At 58.7% G+C, this 16,118-nt stretch overlaps 6 protein-coding genes across 6 annotated transcripts; 3 read left to right on the forward strand and 3 right to left on the reverse strand.

The window, feature by feature from the left end:
• Positions 1 to 558: 558 nt before the first annotated feature.
• Positions 559 to 1,901, forward strand: MYCTH_2295925 (uncharacterized protein). The gene is made up of 3 exons (XM_003659157.1): positions 559 to 1,160; positions 1,521 to 1,638; positions 1,698 to 1,901. The coding sequence occupies exons 1-3, from the start codon at positions 754 to 756 to the stop codon at positions 1,782 to 1,784; spliced, it is 612 nt and encodes a 203-aa protein (XP_003659205.1). The 5' UTR covers positions 559 to 753; the 3' UTR covers positions 1,785 to 1,901.
• MYCTH_2295926 (uncharacterized protein) lies at positions 1,893 to 5,825 on the reverse strand. Its single transcript, XM_003659158.1, has 2 exons — positions 5,346 to 5,825; positions 1,893 to 5,289 (listed from the first exon to the last, which is right to left on the reverse strand). The coding sequence occupies exons 1-2, from the start codon at positions 5,591 to 5,593 to the stop codon at positions 2,019 to 2,021; spliced, it is 3,519 nt and encodes a 1,172-aa protein (XP_003659206.1). The 5' UTR covers positions 5,594 to 5,825; the 3' UTR covers positions 1,893 to 2,018.
• Positions 5,826 to 5,997: 172 nt separating this feature from the next.
• On the forward strand, positions 5,998 to 7,959 carry MYCTH_2295928 (uncharacterized protein). The gene has a single exon (XM_003659159.1). The coding sequence runs from the start codon at positions 6,145 to 6,147 to the stop codon at positions 7,798 to 7,800; it is 1,656 nt and encodes a 551-aa protein (XP_003659207.1). The 5' UTR covers positions 5,998 to 6,144; the 3' UTR covers positions 7,801 to 7,959.
• Positions 7,960 to 8,767: 808 nt separating this feature from the next.
• MYCTH_2295930 (uncharacterized protein) lies at positions 8,768 to 9,572 on the forward strand (the record flags this gene model as incomplete). The annotated part of the gene is made up of 1 exon (XM_003659160.1): positions 8,768 to 9,572. The coding sequence occupies exon 1, from the start codon at positions 8,982 to 8,984 to the stop codon at positions 9,567 to 9,569; it is 588 nt and encodes a 195-aa protein (XP_003659208.1). The 5' UTR covers positions 8,768 to 8,981.
• A 1-nt stretch (position 9,573) lies between these two features.
• MYCTH_2295931 (uncharacterized protein) lies at positions 9,574 to 12,408 on the reverse strand. The gene is made up of 3 exons (XM_003659161.1): positions 11,884 to 12,408; positions 11,220 to 11,799; positions 9,574 to 11,110 (listed from the first exon to the last, which is right to left on the reverse strand). Exons 1-3 carry the CDS (start codon positions 12,001 to 12,003, stop codon positions 10,566 to 10,568), a joined length of 1,245 nt encoding a protein of 414 aa, XP_003659209.1. The 5' UTR covers positions 12,004 to 12,408; the 3' UTR covers positions 9,574 to 10,565.
• A 1-nt stretch (position 12,409) lies between these two features.
• On the reverse strand, positions 12,410 to 15,753 carry MYCTH_2295934 (uncharacterized protein). Its single transcript, XM_003659162.1, has 2 exons — positions 15,113 to 15,753; positions 12,410 to 14,992 (listed from the first exon to the last, which is right to left on the reverse strand). Exons 1-2 carry the CDS (start codon positions 15,571 to 15,573, stop codon positions 12,865 to 12,867), a joined length of 2,589 nt encoding a protein of 862 aa, XP_003659210.1. The 5' UTR covers positions 15,574 to 15,753; the 3' UTR covers positions 12,410 to 12,864.
• Positions 15,754 to 16,118: the final 365 nt, after the last annotated feature.

Raw genomic sequence — 16,118 nt, forward strand, 5'->3', positions numbered from 1 at the left:
ACGGGTAGATAGCTACCTAGAGCGATCAAGGATACCTTGCGGTCGCTAGCGAGCCGGAGCGAGCTTGCCAGGACACGCAAGACGGCTTAGTATATAAGCTAGCATAGTCACTCGTTCTGGAGGACTCTGGGAGTTCTCCAGTAAGCAATTTAAGTGCAAGACTGTCAGTACCTTTGACATCGCTTGTTGTAAACCCTTTGGCTTCACCGACCCTCAGCTCAAAGTTGTTACCTTTAGAAGTCCCTTCTAGTGGTTTGGGCCACGAGGATCGTCACAATTAACTAGCTAGCTTAATATACTATCTAGTTCCCTTTTGTCCTTAAGTGTCCCCTACTAAGGACCGCTAGGAACGCTATCCGTTCTCCTCGTTCCTTAGAGGAACACTTAGAACGTTCGTCGTTCCTGACGTTCCTCAGGGAACGTTGATATCTGTCAACGTTCCTTCCCTGATTGGTTGGTTGGCGATTGGTCCCCGGCATTCTTGGCATGCCGGTTGCAGTCTTCCTGGCCGCCAACAAGGTCATTTCATGAGAAGACCCTCTAGCCCTATGCAGCCTCGTTTCCGTTCCCAACCTGCGAATCCTTCGTTCTCAGCGTTACCATTCCTCCCGGATCGCGCCGCGCCGCGCCGCACTACAGACTTTTTTTTCATATTTGTCAATTTCTAACCTTCGCTCTCCCTGAAGGGCACTCCTTCGACAATCACCACTCTTGTTTCTGTCTCGCTCACTCGCTCTCTTTTCTCTTCCAAAAATGCGCCCTCTAGTCTCGCACGTCTCCCTTCTTCCGCTGTCCCTATCTTTCCTCCTACCCAACCCCCCGGTTCTCCTCTTCCTCTTTCCCTTTCCAGTCCCAGCCCTCGCGGCGGCCCAGCAAACCGAAAGAGCCATTACCATTACCGCCGCCATTAAGCGGGACAACGCCGCGCCCTCCATCTTCCGCCCTCCGTCTTCCTCGGGCTACGTCTACTACGGCTGCTACAACGAGACGACGGAGCTGCCCGACACGGCCGGGGTCCGGGCGCTCCATGACGGCACCAACTTGGTACAGCCGGATAGCATGACGGTCGAGATGTGCTTGGACTTTTGCATGACCGGGGCGGGCGACGCGGACGGCGGGCAGACGGGGCGGTTTCAGTTTGCTGGACTCGAGTACGCGTGGTACGTGATATTTGGTCTCTTATTCGCCTTTTTTCTGTCGTTCTACTGGTTTGCTGGCTCCTTGCCAAGATTGTTTTCTCCTTCCTGGTGTCGATGGAATGGACTACTCTTATTTGCTTGGGAGTCCGGGGGGGAGAGAGAGACATACATGTACATACATACAATGTAATTATTTACTGGACATACGTCTAAGATGGTCACAAAGGGTGTGTAGTGATGAGACCTCTGTGTGACACGAGGGCAACTGGTCCAAGATAGGTGCTTTCTGTCGGGTCTCCGCTCCATTATGAAAAATAGAACGAGAGTGCCCCGACGAGTAGGGCTTCCCCAAGACTCGCCTCGCTGACTCTCACAACCTAGGGAATGCTGGTGCGGCCAGATGCTCTCGAGCATGTCCGCAAAGTTGCCTGACGCCGCGTGCAACCTGCCGTGCGACGGCAACACCACACAGGCGTGCGGTGGCAGCCTGAAGCTGACGGTAAGCCGGCCGGCCTCTCTCAAACTTGTGTGGAGACACACCATGTTGAAACAACCAAGGTTTACATGGCTGGCGCTGCCATCGCGCGCATCGCGTGGTCTGCTGGCCTGGCCGTGATGGGCGCAACATTATTCGCTCTGCTCTAGTTGAGACTGTGAAACCCTTGGCCGGACCGTCATGAGCAATGTGGTTTCCTGCTACTAGTAGTTTGATATGCGGCGAGGCTTCTGGCGTAGATACCCATCTAGACCTTCTTTGTTCATCTCCCAACAGTTCCGTAACTACTTCCTTTTTCGCCACGAATGTCGCATCTCAGGACATCCTTCCCTGCCTCCTGCTCCCTCCCAAACAGCATATACGCACGCACACATGTACAGAGGCTACCCGAAATCCATAGCCCCCAAACTCCTCTCCTTTACAGCCCTCTGAACCGCCGCTTTCACCGTCCCGACCGCCTCCCTCCACGACTCCTTCCCTGATCCTTCCGGCCCCTCCTCCACCAACCACCCCAACCACCTGACCAGCATCCTCGCCTTTTCCATATCCCTCTCCTCGACCACCACCATTGCTAGGTATTTTTCAAACACTTCCACGTCGGCCTGGTGCGGCCCCTCCTCCTGTGTTGCCCCGTGCCACACCCCAACCATCTCCTTGACCTCTTTCACCGATGTCAGCCCGGACTGAGTGAAGGCCACCTTGGGCGGTTTCGCAGGGAACCTGAGTCGCGTCTGGCCCTGCGGGACGCCTCCAGTACCCCCCTGGTCCGCTCGCTCGTGAGCCATCCCGCGCCCGGGTATTGGCGGGGACGGTGGCGAGACGGGGACGTGGTAGCCCAGCCCGGCCGTGGCCGACTTCTGCGCGGCAAACCGGCGCCGGCGATGGTCCTCGAGCACCTCGCAGCGCACGTCCTCCGGCAGCTCGGCCAGGAACTCCGGGTCCAGGCTCTCCGGCACCGCCGCGGCGTCCAGGCCGCTGGGCTCCGTAGGCCCTTGCTGCTTGACCGGCGGCGCCAGGCTCGCCTGCATCAGCCCCGCCTCGGCGTCCTGCCGGCGCTCGCGGTCCCGCGCCCGGCTGAAGAACGACTTAATGTCGCCCCGCTTGGTCGGCGTCGACCTCTCCTTGGGACGCTGAATGATCCTGTCTTTGCGTGGAGACTGAGGGAGCAGGACCTGTCCGCCTGACTCCCGCTTCTTCCGGCCGTAGGAGGCGAGGATCTCAGCTTTCATCTCCTCCGGGAGGGCGTTGTAGACTTCCGGGTCGACGTCCGAAGGGATGCCATCCGTTACGGCTGGGCTGTGAGAACGGGATTTGACGGCCGGGGATGCCTCGCGGGATGGGGCAGTGGGAGGTCGTTGGGGTTGGTGCATTAGCTTGCTGCGGATGTCTTGTGGAAGCTCGGCGAGCACCGTGGGATCGGCGTTGGAAGGCATGATGAACTGAGTTCCCGTGATGTTGAGGGGTGAATTGGCTTTCTCGTCGGCTGCGTTCGCCTTGGCCAGCGCTAGGGCCGGGTGTACTTTGGGTTTCCGAGGTGTCAGGGGGTCTACCGTGATGGGGTCGTCCTGGACCTCCCGTCCGGACAATCGACGGCTCGGGGGTCTCGCGTTAGGCTCCTCGTGTACCGGCTCTCTCTTGGGCCTCTTGGTTGGCGGAGCTGCGCTGCCAAAGTCAAGTCGTTTCTGGCTCCCCTCAGGAGCAGCAGACGGCTTGATAGGCTCCAGCTTGGTCATCTGCACTCCTATGCCCCTGAGGTCGCCGGGGCTAAACTTGAACGAGCGCAAGATGCCAACGGACTCCTTGCCGATGGCTCCACTGTCATTGGTAGCAACACCGAAAGTGACGCTCTTGGTGAACGTGTCGCACTCGCCATGGCCCAGATGCTTGGCCGGGTCCAGGGGCGCGTCAAGCGCACGTCTCATGATCTTCATAGTAAGGTGCTTGCCTTTGACACCTTCATTCAGAAGCCGGCGCTCAAGCTCCTTGCACAGGTTGCGGACAAACTCTTCCGCTTCCTCCTGGTTAACGAATCGGATGCCCCAGTTCACGTCGGCCGAAACTGACTTGCGGACGGGCTGCTCTCCGACCTCGGCACGGTCAATTCCCCGAGCATACTCCCACAGCCTCTTGCCCGTTTTGGGACCCAGCAGAGTGGTCAGGCGCTCCTTGGAGGTCTGGCGCAGGTCTTTTACGAACAGGACGCCGATCTCCTCGAGCTTCCCACCGATGCTGTAAGCAACACCGGGGAGGTCTTCGACCTTGAGCTCGCCGAGCGTGTCCAAGGCCTCCTCGGGCCGGATTTGGTACTGGCCTGCAGGCTTTGCCTTTCGCAGGGCAACCTTGGCGAGCAAGATGTTCCCGCCGATGCCGACGGAGACGTGGCAGTCCGTCTTCTTCTTGATCTCGGCGCGGAGCGTCGTCGCGATCTGGTCAGCTTTCTCCTGTTCCCGCCAGACGCTGCCTTCGCTGACCCCGACGCCATTAGAACCGGTCTCCGAGAGCACGACATCGGTGATGTCGACCAGAGCTTCGTCGATACTGACGCTTTGGACCACACCTCCAACGCCAAGGATTGTATCGTAGAACAGCCGGCTCGCTTCCTCGTAGGCGGGGAAATCATATGGAACCACCTTGAGACTGGGGCAAAGCTCCTGAGCATCTTTCATCCACATGCCGTTCTTCACGCCGTATTTCCTGGCGGGATAGTTGCAGGAAGCAATCTCCGAGCCGCTGCCGGTGCTGTGGGCAACAACCGCGGGCTTGTCGCGATAGTCCGGGGCATGGTGGTTGAGAGATACGGCGCAAAAGAAGCTGTCGAAATCGACGTGCATGATGTAGCGACGGGAGCCGCTCGTGCGCTTGCCCCTGGCTACCGGTCCCTTTTCCGCCATCATGGCCATCATGCGCGACTTCAACTGTGCCTTCCATGTGGACAGATGGTGCAGGCGGCTTTCCGAGTAGTACTGCTTCAGAAAGTTGGGGTTGGCGGTGGATGAGTTGCGAATCTTGGGATCTTGGAGAAGCAGAGCATTATGTTCTTCCGAAGTCGTCGCTTTCCCGGACAACTTTTGTGGCTGCGGCAGGTCAACGGCTTGTTCAGATCCGAGAGCCTCCGCCCCCTGGGGTTTACCCTCCTGGAGCGGCTGCGCATTTGACGCGGGCGCATCGCTTGGGGCCGCGCCAATTGAGGCTGCCGATCCCTCAAATACTGCGTCCACGTCGGCGTCGTCAAAGTCGTCGATGGCCTCGAGGGCAGTTGAGGCGGTTTTCCTTGCAGACGGGGGCTGAAACGGGCTGCTACTGCCGGAGGAACTCTGCGAGGGTTTCTGGAACTGGTTCGCGTAGAAGCTGTTCTGAGTCTGTTCGCGGTAGCCTGCTGGAGACTGCGGGGCCGCCTGACTGAGCATCTTGCCTCGGTCAAACTTAATCGTCTTTTGCCTTGGCCCGTCGTCGATGACGCGGTAGTCTGACCAGGGCAGCAACTTCCCGGCCTTGATCGAGTCCATCACCCAGGCCGGCTTGACGACGCGGTACTTGGCAAAATCGACGGCTTTCTTTGGCGGCATGGTCGAGGCGATGATGTGTGTCGCCATGGTCTTCGAGTCCAGGTACTGCAGGAAGGCGGCGCCATGTTGGACCAGCTCCTTGTGGAGGCTGCTCGGGAGTCAGCCCGGAGACGCACGCACGCACCGCTGAGTCTGGGAGCTTACACGTGGAGCGGAGGCTGGGTGTAGCCTGTGACGTGAGCCACAATGCCCTTGAATATCTGGGGCTTGTCTCCGCGAGCTGCGCGTAGTTCGACGTCGAGATTTTGTAGCTTGATCTTCTTTCTCCGGAAGTAGTCGCTAAACCCCCCGAACTCGTTCGCCTCGTACTCCTCGCCATCTTCGTCGTTGAACTCGTGGTTGGCTATGCGTTTCCGCACGGCCTCCGAGTTCTTTTCCAGGCGGCTGCCCATGATGGGAATGCTAGTGCAAACGAAAAAAATGGGAGAGGGGAAGCAGCAGTGACATCATCGAATCCGGCGCTGCGTCCGGCTAGTTGTTATTCGGTTCACTTCATCGAAATATGTTGTTGGGAGAGGAACGTGGGAGCGAAAGGATAGCCTGCAAAAGCTGCCATGTTATATCCGTTCGAGAAAGGCCGTTCGCGCCGGGCGCAGTTGACGCCTTGACTGGTGGCAACTTGCAGCGTTAAAGTCTTCCGACGTGCCGGGAAACGCGCCCTTCTCTCGTCGCAAGCCCCACCTTGCCGCGCGGTCGCCTGACATCCCGCTTACGCGATGTACTCCGTAGTTACTCGATTAACGCCAAAAGTGGGTCTTGGATCAAAGTGGTGATCCACTTCTCGAATCCAGCCATACTACGGAGTACAAGTAAGAGTACGCAGTACGCACGGGAATACAGATACTTGCTGACGGACCGAGTCGTTGCCCTACCAAAGGTCGTTGAGAGCTCTCTCGTCGAGCTCGACACAAAAGATTTGTTATGTCGCGCTGCCGCCGCAGCCATGAATAACGAACAATTCCGCCGGCTTCTGCTAGCCAACACGGCCAAGTCTGGCTCCGATACCAATGGCGTTTCTCCTCCCAATAATGCGCGCCCGGCGTCGAGCACGTCGCTCGCGCTAGGATCCAAACTCAAGTCGAGCATCCCCATGACCCCTCGGTCCGTGGTGGGTGCGCGCGGCGTGGATTTTGCAAAGCAGCTTGCAGAACGAAACCAGAGCTCGGAAAAGCCGCAGAAAAAGTTCCGATCGTTCGCGCCAAGAGGCAGCCGGCTCGCCGAGGGCTACGTCGATCGAGCCAGGACGAGGGAAGAGGAGGAGGAGGACGAGCGGGCCGAGAGACTGAGGAATCTAGAAGAGTCGTTCAAAAAGGGAGATATCGACCGCGAGACGTACGATCGCTTACGGAACGAAATCGTGGGCGGCGACCTGTCGAGCACCCACCTGGTCAAAGGGCTGGACTTCAAGCTGCTAGAGCGGATACGCAGGGGAGAAGATGTCTACGGAGAGGGGCAAAGGTCACGTCAGGCGGAAGACGATAAGGCGCAAAATGACGAGCCACAGGAGGAGGACCCCGATGAGGTCTTGGAGAAGCTCGAGGCTACCGAAGTCAGAGCCATCGAGAAGGAAAAAGTGCAGAAGAAGGGCCAGCTTGCCACTACCGCACTCCAACCTGGCCAAAAACGAACACGAAACCAAATCCTGGCCGAGCTGAAAGCTGCGCGGGCAGCCGCCGCCAAGACAAAGGAGGGGTCGACCCTTGGTGCCAAGTTCAAAAAGATTGGCGAAAAGAAGACACCAGGGGTGAGGATAGAGAGGGACAGCAAAGGTCGCGAGGTCATGATTATCGTTGACGAGGACGGGCATGAGAAGCGGAAGGTGAGGAAGCTCGACGCCAGCGCTTCAGAGGAACAGGAGAAGGAAAAGGAGCTTCTGGCCTCGGGCAAAGTCCTTGGAATGGAGGTGCCCGAGTTCTACAAGAAGCAGCTCGAGGCGCAACAAGCCGAGGAGGACGGAAAGGAGATCAGCATCTTCGATGACGCCGGATCCGACTACGATCCACTGGCCGGACTAGAAGGGTCGGACGGGTCTTCCGACGAAGAAGACGATGCCAAGGATCAATCGAAGGCCAAGGATCAATTGGAGACCAAGGATCAATCGGAGGCCAAGACGGCAGCAGAGATGCCCCCGCCGCCCAAGCCTGAGGCTCCCGCGGCGAGAAACTACTTCAAGGACTCCAAGACGGCACTCACGTCGGAAGAAAAATATAAGGCCCCGTCGCTCGACGACCCGGCCTTCTTGGCGGCCCTCAAGAAGGCCAAGGCGGCTAGTGCCATGGAAAAATCAGAAGAGGAGAGAAAGGCAGCGGAGCGAGAAGAGCGGCTCAAGAAGAAGCTCGAAGAATTGCACCGCGACGACGAAGATATGGACATGGGCTTTGGCTCCAGCCGGGTGGAAGACGAGGCGGATCTGGACGAAACCAAGGTCAAATTGTCGGCCTGGGATGATGATGACGACGATGGCAGAGCTGGCGGCGGAGGCGGCGGAGGAGGAGGAAAGTCGCAGCGGAAGCGGGGGAAGAAGAAGAAAAAGGGGGACAAGAATAGCTTTGCGGATGTCATGAAGGTGATTCAGAGACAGAAGGGAGGTGGCGGGTAGGGCCAATGCTTTGGGAGTGCACGGCAGCAATTAATTACTTGTTGGGGCACTGTACTAGTGTGCCGGCCTCAAACTACGGATTACAAGCGTCAACTGAGGACACGGCAAACATTGCCGGAAAACTGTGAAGCTAAAAAAGAACGGGAAAGAACCCGCGACGACTCTTTTGTTGGGGGGGGGGGGGGGGTTGTGCTGACTGACCCAACTTCCTGATTAGGCAACTGCGCCAGCTTCTGTTACTCATGAGATCAGGCCCAGTGGATCCAGAACGGAAACCCACGGTCTCCCGCTCCAGCGCATCCCAAGAAGACATCCTGGCTTTTGGCCTCTTAAGTTCAGGGGCAGGTTCCTGTTCACCCGCGTCTCGTAAAAGCTTTCTTGAATCAATCGTCATCACCGGCCTCAACGGATAGAACTCAATTTAACCTACTTGATCATCCTCGGTAATTTTTTTCTGCTTATCAATTGTTCCTGATCCGTACCCATATTGTCGAGCTCCTCGACATGGAGGACACACGAATCCCGGTCTGGCTGGACTGTGACCCGGGTCACGACGTAAGTAGTTTTAGTCCTGGTCGAAGCTGATTTGTCCTCCGATTGCAGCGACTCTGTTTACTTCCGGGACCCGGGCCCGTGATCAAGCGAGGCACGACCCAGGGAGCCCGATGGGATGCGGAAACGGAGGAGGGGGAGGGGCAAACAGTTAGCTGGGGGTGGAGGGAGGTTCCGTACACCAGGTCGCTAGGCATCCCATCACAACCACCTTTCAATATACACACCCCTCCTACCTCACCTCAACTTCTTGGACACTCACACTCTCTCTCACGTACACGATCACACACTTGCTCACACTCTCGTCAGGACACTTTCGCCATCCTCCTGGCCGCCTACCACCCGGCAATCCGCGTCCTCGGCGTCTCAACCGTCTTCGGCAATGCTTCACTCGAGTAAGATCTCCTTCTTTCCCCTCTCGTTGACGCCCCTAGCTCCCTACCTGTCCCCTGCATTTTTTCCACTTTTTCAACCCTTTTTTCTACCCCATTTAAACGTGTCAATACTAATTAATACATGCCCTCGCCAGAAAAACAACGCGCAATGCCACCTCCATCCTCACTGCCATAGGCAAGGCATCCAGCATCCCTGTCTACGTCGGCGCCTCGCACGCGCTGTATCGCCCGCCGATGCACGCGCCCACCGACATCCACGGCGAGTCGGGGTTAGACGGGACCGATTTGCTTCCGCCGCCAGCCGTGGAGGCGCGCACCAACCCGCCGGCCATCGATGCCGCCTATGCCGCCCTGAAGGCCACGCCGCCCGGCACCGCCTGGGTCGTCGCCACGGGCGCCTTCACCAACGCTGCCGCCCTCTTCCTCAAGTACCCGGACCTGGTCGGCCACATCCGTGGGCTCTCGCTCATGGGCGGCGCCCTCGGCGGCGGCTTCACCCCTGCCGTCCTCGGCGAGGTCGCCGGCGTGCCCCGCGTCGGCAACTGGACCCAGTTCGCCGAGTTCAACGTCCTCGCCGACCCGGAGGCCGCAGCCGCCATCTTTGCCAACCGCGAGCTCGCCCGTAAGACCACCCTGATCCCTCTCGACGTGACCCACCTGGTCCTGACCACGGAGAGCGTGCGCGACCTGCTGCTCTACGGCCGCGAGGAGGTGGAGAGGGGCACAGACGGAGAGGCTCGGAGGAACGGCAAGCCAGGAAAGACGAAGCTTAGGGTTATGCTGGTGGAGCTGCTGATGTTCTTTGCAAAGACCTACAAGTAAGTTTCGTTCTTTTGGGGAGAGTGCGTGAGCACAACGACGGCTGACATGCGAGGGATAGAGACGTCTTCGGTATCACCGAGGGCCCGCCGCTGCACGACCCGCTCGCTGTGGCCGCGGTCCTGACGGGCGTCGGGGACCAGCACGAGATCCCCTTCGCTGACTGTGATCCTGCGGGGGAGCCGGGACTGGCGCAGCGGGAGCGTTACGAGGTGTCGGTTGTGACCGAGGGCACCTACGAAGACGCCCGCGCCGGAGCCAGGACGGGCCAGATCACGGCCAAGCTGCTCCCCCCGGGCGAAGAGGGCGTCAGGATACCGCGCAGCCTGGAAATCCCGCTATTTTGGAAGGTCCTGGAAGAGTGCGTCCAGAGGGCAGACGATGCCATTGCCGCTGCCGAGGCCGCTGCTGCCGGGACAGCGTCAAATTGATGCTCTTTTCTCCCCCGGGAGACGAATCATATTTTCGGCATGTGGCAACCGGGGGTATTCGGAAGCCTTTTAGATCTGATACCTCTTAAACTAGACCGGGGTCTCTTGCTGTTTGGATAGAAGACATGAAACCATTCATCGCGCCGCGTGGTGGAGTTAGAAGTACACCCTTGGAAACGCGTTCCCTGTGCGATTTCCACGGGTTCAGACGAGTACCGAGATGCTTGCCCACTATCTCTCGAGACTGGAGAAAGTTGATCTATTCGTCTCAGATGGCGTAGACAAGTAACATGCAAGTCCGTCACCGCGCCGAGGTAGGACGACTTACTCACGCAATCATCAGAAGAAGAGATCGTGATACGGGATGAAGCTTGTTTTGGCCATCCCAACTCCAACCGAGTTGGCACCCAACGCCGAACCAGATGAACCCCTAATGAAACCCTACACAAGCGACACACATACCACCTAGACACAACCGAACACACATCCACACACCCACACGACAGATAGACAGAGCCACACACACACAGAGAGAGAGAAAGAGAGATAGCAAAAGAATCCTTTGGCCTCAAGTTGAGTCGTCCTCGGGCAACTCCTCCACCACCCGCTCCACCATCTCAATCAACTCGTCAATATCCGGCCTCTCGCTCGGCTCCACCTTCAGACACCTCCGGACAACCTCGCGGATGGGCTCGCTGGTGGGCGTGTCGTTCCCCCCGGACGTCCCGTTGGAAGGCCCGGCGGCCGTGCCTTTGCCCTTGCCCTTGCCCTTCCCTCCGGGTCCCTCATCGGGAAACCGCCAGTCTCCCGAGAGAACGCAGATGCTCAGCGACCCGCCCGTCTCGTCGCTGCGCATCTCAAAAGGCGACTTGCCCACCAGGCAGGCGTACAGGGTACAGCCGAGCGACCAGATGTCGACTTTCGTGTCAATGACGGAGCCCGTCTTGACGTCGAACAGCTCGGGCGCGCGGTACGGCATGGTGCTGTGCTCGGCGGCCGTGTCCTGGGTAGCGATGGCGAGCGATCGGCTGGTGATGGGGAGCGGCGAGACGGCGATGGAGCCGAGGTCCATTATAACAGGTTCGGTGCCCGAATCCGAGATCATAATGTTTGCTACACAATGCCATCGTATATCGCGTCAGTTCATCACTTCCATAAAAAGAAAGAAAAAAAAAAGGTGGGTGTGGGGAGAAAGGCAAGGAAGGGGAGCAGAGGGGCATACCCGGCTTGATATCCCGATGCGCGTAACTCCTCGTCGCCCCGGCCGTTGTTGCCGCTGGCATCCTCTCATCCTCCGTCATCAACGGCCGCTGCTGCTCCGTCTCGTCCTCGTCATCCGCTGCCCTCGTCCCTTTGGCCCTGGCATGTTCATCCACCCCGTCCGCCCTCATCTCCATCCTCTCCCCACCGGCGCCGCCGCCGCCGGCCTCGCCAGGCCCGCGGTACAGATGCATATCCCTCAGCGCCCTGCAGACCCCCAGGAAGAGCAGCATCAGCTTCTTCTCTGGGAAGCGCGTGTGGTTGACCAGGTTGGCATTGATCATGTCCTGCAGGTTGCCACGGCGGTAGTAGGGCAGGAGGACGTAGACGGTCTTGGTCTGCTCGCCGCCGCCGCGCTCGGTGGCGATGGCGTAGTCGACGCTGTGAATGATGCCCGGGCTGTGCGCGAAAAGCTTGTACGCGTCCACCTCCTTCATGGCCTGCGCGACCGACTCGGCCCCGAACGGGCACCGGATCTTCTTGAGCGCGAAGAGCTCCGACGTCGACGTGTCCTGCACGAGGTAGACGTAGGAGAAACCGCCCTGCAAGAGGAGGGAGAGACGGTCAGAACGGAACAGGACAAGGAGGCGGAGAGGATGTGGCAGGAAGGGTATGGGGTTGCATACCTCGCCCAGCAGGCGCAGGATCTTTAGGCTGCGATTGTTGATCTTAAGTGTCGGCGAGCCGGGGAAGCAGTTGAGACAGCTCCCGAGGGAGGAGAGAAGGTCAAACAGGACTTGGGCCATGGCGGGCGGTGTCGCGACGGGCACGTTCGAGGTTTAATCGGGGATGGTTATGCTTGCCACAGGTCGTTGTCGCATCAGTCGCCGGCAGGGTCAATATCCCTAGTTGTGCTTGATGTCTTTGAGCGGAAATGTGCTTCGTCGGGCCCGATCCGGTCCCGATCGTCCCTTCAACTGATTGTCAGGTTTCGATTTATTTGGCCCATAGAAAACGGGGGTAAGATAGAACCGGAAGAAAGTTTCTTCGGGCAGACGTGTGTTGATTGTTTCCCGAGAGAAGGAAGTTTACTGTCTATAAGCATGGATGTAGTAAGATGGATTGGATTGTTTGCGCAGGCCAAGACCTCTGCACCTTGGCGACCATTGCGGTGCCGTGCAACGGGAGCGGCAGGTCGGAGTGGGGCTATCTAGCTGAGCTGTGACCGATGCACAAGGTAACGTTACGGAGTACGGATTAGTTATCCTTGGATGGAGGTCCACAGCCTCTTTGCTAAAATTGGTCAAGTCATCCGCTGATGTTGATATTCCAGCAACCACCTGACCAGATGCGGAATTTCTTTTGAAGATACAGCACAGCTGGCTGCAAACCTTAAGTTTCCCCTTGGACGAAAAAAGACGGCACAGCAGGCTCCCTGACGATAATCAATTCAATTACAAATGCCCTATTCGACAAAATAAAGAACAATGTCCTTGACGCCCGAGCTTGGATTTTTTTTTGTCTCGCTTTCCCAACAAGCCCGCTCTTCGTTGAGGCATCCCAGGAGGGGTTAGTAGGAATGGTAACTAGTCACTCGAAGAACAACAAAAGGCGCTTCATACACTGCGCCCCAGACAGCAAGTCACAGTCGCCCCTTCGCGACTCTACTAAAACGCGTCCTCGAAAGGGCAGTCCACGCTATCATGTCCGTCCCTCTCGCACAGGGCACACCACTTGCCGGCATCCACCACGCCGCTGTTCTTGCCCGCTACGGGGCCCGACTCCATCGGGTTAGGGATCGTTCGGGTACCCGCTGGAGCTAGCGGAGCCGGGGCTGCAGCTGACGCGAACGTCGGAGCGGTCGCAGTGGGCGGTGTGGCAGCAGGCTTGGACGACGGCTTGAGAGGAGATAGAGGGGCCGGCTTGATACCTGCCGCGCTAACGGCTTCGTGAAACTCGTCATCCTCCTGGCCACCATCCTCCCTTTTCCCATCGGGGTTGCTATTGTTGTTGTTGCTGTTGCTGCTGCCCTTCGTTTGATGCTCCGGGCCAAAGACGTTGGTGCACGTCAGGATGTCATGGCCAGACGTCTCGCAAATCTCGCACCAGAGTGTCGAGTTTTCCGTGGCAGTGCTGTAGGTATCACTCTCGGGCATGGCTTCCAGCGTCATCGTGTGATTCTCGCTCGGTGGGGGGACACCCTTGTGCCGTTGGAGTTCCGAATTGTTGTTGCTGGGCGGTGCGATAACGGTGCTCCTCGAGTCGCGGATCGAGTTCCGGTCGTTGGCGGCGCTGCCCACCGTCATGGTGCTGCTGCGTTGTCCTGCTGGGCCCCCGGACGTCATGGCGCTTTCACGACGAACGGCCTCCAGCTCGCGCTCGAGTTGCTCTATGCTGGCGCTCTTACTCTCAACCAAGCCACGGAGCTCAGCGACTTCGCGCTCAAGCTTCTCGCGGGTGAGCCGGTCCTCGATGGGTTCGCCTGGGTGCGAGCGGAAAGAGGAGTGCCGCTGGGTGGGAGTCTGGTCCCGGTTGTCGTTTGGAACCGAGTCCCTGCTGAGCGAGTGAATGATCGCTTTGAGCCCTCTGATCTCGTCCTCCTTTTGTTCTAGCTCTTTAGACATGGCCCCGCCGTTCGCAGTGCCGTTAGCGCCGTTGATCGCGGACTGGGCCTTCTCCCGTTCGCGGCGGAGCTCCGCACGCGTTCGCTCTACCTCCCCGCGCAGGAACTCGACCTCACCCCGCGCCTCAGCCTCTCCTCTCCTAGCGTCTTCGAGTCCTTCTTCGAGCTCCTGGACGAGCTCCTCCAGTTGCTTCAACTGCGCTGCAATCGTGTCAACGTCGGCGGTCCTATCTTGGAGCTCTTGAATTTCCTGCATCAGTTCCTCGATCCTCTTCTCGTACACCCGCTCTGTCTCCGCGCTCGCCATCTCTAGCGTATCAATAGTGCTGCGGAAGTCGGCTCGGTGGGCGTCAAACTCGGCCGTGAGCATGGCAATCTTATCGTTCTTCTCTCTCAGCAGTGCCCGAAGCTGTCCCGCGTCTTTGTCATCAATGCTGCTTCGTCGCTGCGCTGGCGGCGCCTCCGAGTTCTCAATCAACCCCTGAAGCTCTGTCAGACTGCTCTCCATCTCGGCCAGTGTTGCAGCCTGCTCCTTGAGTTGCCGGTCCCGGTCCTCCAGCTCCGCCCTAAGCCTCTCGATTTCTTCGTCATTGGCGTGAGTGCCAGCTCGCGACATCGCTCTAGACGCCGGCCGCACCTTCAATGAGAAGGACGAGACGGGACCGATGGTGTCGTCGTCGGCATAGTGTGGGTTCGACGTGGTTCCGAGGGCCGAGACACTACGCGGTCCAACGCTGCCCTGCCGGGTATGGCTCGGTGCTCGTTTGCTGGGATCGCCGGTCGTGCTGCGGACGCTCTGAGCGAACTTATTGGCAGAGGTTGGGCTGCCGAACCTGGGAGGGCCAGTTTTCGGCGCCGGCGTGGCGATCGTAGGGCGAAAGCCCGGCGTCATGAGCCTCCGAACAGGCGACTCTGGACGCGGCAACGACGGGCGGACCTTCTTCCCGAGTGGGCTCGGGGCGCGTCCGGGGCCGGCGGACTGACTGAACTTGGGCACGCCCGGAGTAGGAGGTGTGAAGTTGGTCGAGTTCTGGCTCGCCACCTTTAACCCGCCGCTTGCTGGTGTCATTGGAAACGAGCTCCCGGAAATCGAGGACGAATCGCGCTTGATGGCCTTAGCCAGGGGGAGGAAGATGCCGGAGCCCGGCTGGGACGTCGTGAAGTAGTAAACACTTGGATGAAAGGATGACCCAGTCAGCATCCATGGTCAAGCTTCTCCTTGCATTTGCTTCCCTCCCTCCCAAATGAGCTGCTTGGAGGGAACGAGGGGGCAAACGCCAAAAATTACTCACCCGTCGACATCGCCGCTGTTCTTCCCCCTGTTCGCGTACTCGGGATGCAGCTCGACACCGGCGAAGGTGCCCTTGCGGCCGGCAACTGGCCCAATGAAACGGACGGTGCCCGTCATGTTTCCTGGTACCTCAACCGTATCACCGATGGCGACCTCGTCTCCGCCGCCGAAGCGGCCCGGGGTGTTGGGCATCGGCATGGTTTCGGCGTCGCTGGTCAGGACCGACTTGTATGCGTAGCCCTCCGAGTCATCGGGGATGGCGGCGAGCGAGTTCTGCGTGAGCACAGCGACCGATCCCTTGCGCGCAAGCGCGGGAGGCTGCAGACGCGACGATTGCGCCGTATAAAGCTGGTTCAAATTCGGGGTTGATGCCGTTGCTATACCACTGCGGCCGGGTCGTCGCGACAAAGTATGCCTTGTTGTAGTGTTGTAGGTCGATGTGGTGGTAGTGGCGGAAGACATGTTTGGCTGGGAGCTGTGGCCGCAAGACGCCCTAGCGACCGATCTTTATTGTTTACACCCCACTGCCGCCCGGTCTTTCGGGAACGCCAGCGCCTTGACAAGCTACGGTAAATGACCCGCTGAAGAGCGCCACCTAGTCAAGCAGCCGAAACGCGGGACGGCACGGTTATCCACTGGAATCCACTTGCCTACTGGCTGCTTTTGACGAAATCCGCGCCACCCAAGTTCGTCCAAAGGGACGGGTACTCCGCAGGTTCGGTTCTAAAAATGGGTGGACAAGGTTGCACGCCTCTGGCCGCCCTCGCTTTTTTGCTCTGGCTGTGAAACCAATAACCGGTCGTGTCCAATTCAATCTTAGGCCTTAGTATCGTTCTGCCACTCCGTGAATCCTCAATATGGCCGACATGGAGCTCGGGGTGGCTGATGCGCTCTTCGGAAATCGGCCTATCAGCACGCTAGGATGGGGAAACATAAGTTGCTGTTGGTCAAGTGATGGGCGAGCCCAGCGTATCGGCAGCAGGAAGAACAAAGTTAAAAAGGCGATG

This window comes from Thermothelomyces thermophilus, chromosome 1, assembly GCF_000226095.1.
Source record: "Thermothelomyces thermophilus ATCC 42464 chromosome 1, complete sequence".
NCBI classification, from domain to species: Eukaryota; Fungi; Ascomycota; class Sordariomycetes; order Sordariales; family Chaetomiaceae; genus Thermothelomyces; species Thermothelomyces thermophilus.

Excerpts from the sequence above, each read along its gene's own strand:
- MYCTH_2295928 (XM_003659159.1), top strand. The coding sequence starts at position 6,145 with ATGAATAACGAACAATTCCGCCGGCTTCTGCTAGCCAACACGGCCAAG.
- MYCTH_2295931 (XM_003659161.1), bottom strand. The coding sequence starts at position 12,003 with ATGGCCCAAGTCCTGTTTGACCTTCTCTCCTCCCTCGGGAGCTGTCTC. Across the intron at positions 11,800-11,883 it reads TCCTGCGCCTGCTGGGCGAG|GGCGGTTTCTCCTACGTCTA; the intron begins GTATGCAACCCC and ends CTCCTCTTGCAG. Across the intron at positions 11,111-11,219 it reads GCATCGGGATATCAAGCCGG|CAAACATTATGATCTCGGAT; the intron begins GTATGCCCCTCT and ends GGCATTGTGTAG.
- MYCTH_2295925 (XM_003659157.1), top strand. The coding sequence starts at position 754 with ATGCGCCCTCTAGTCTCGCACGTCTCCCTTCTTCCGCTGTCCCTATCT. Across the intron at positions 1,161-1,520 it reads GCTGGACTCGAGTACGCGTG|GGAATGCTGGTGCGGCCAGA; the intron begins GTACGTGATATT and ends CTCACAACCTAG. Across the intron at positions 1,639-1,697 it reads GTGGCAGCCTGAAGCTGACG|GTTTACATGGCTGGCGCTGC; the intron begins GTAAGCCGGCCG and ends GAAACAACCAAG.
- MYCTH_2295934 (XM_003659162.1), bottom strand. The coding sequence starts at position 15,573 with ATGTCTTCCGCCACTACCACCACATCGACCTACAACACTACAACAAGG. Across the intron at positions 14,993-15,112 it reads AACAGCGGCGATGTCGACGG|TGTTTACTACTTCACGACGT; the intron begins GTGAGTAATTTT and ends CTTTCATCCAAG.
- MYCTH_2295926 (XM_003659158.1), bottom strand. The coding sequence starts at position 5,593 with ATGGGCAGCCGCCTGGAAAAGAACTCGGAGGCCGTGCGGAAACGCATA. Across the intron at positions 5,290-5,345 it reads ACCCAGCCTCCGCTCCACGT|CCTCCACAAGGAGCTGGTCC; the intron begins GTAAGCTCCCAG and ends ACTCCCGAGCAG.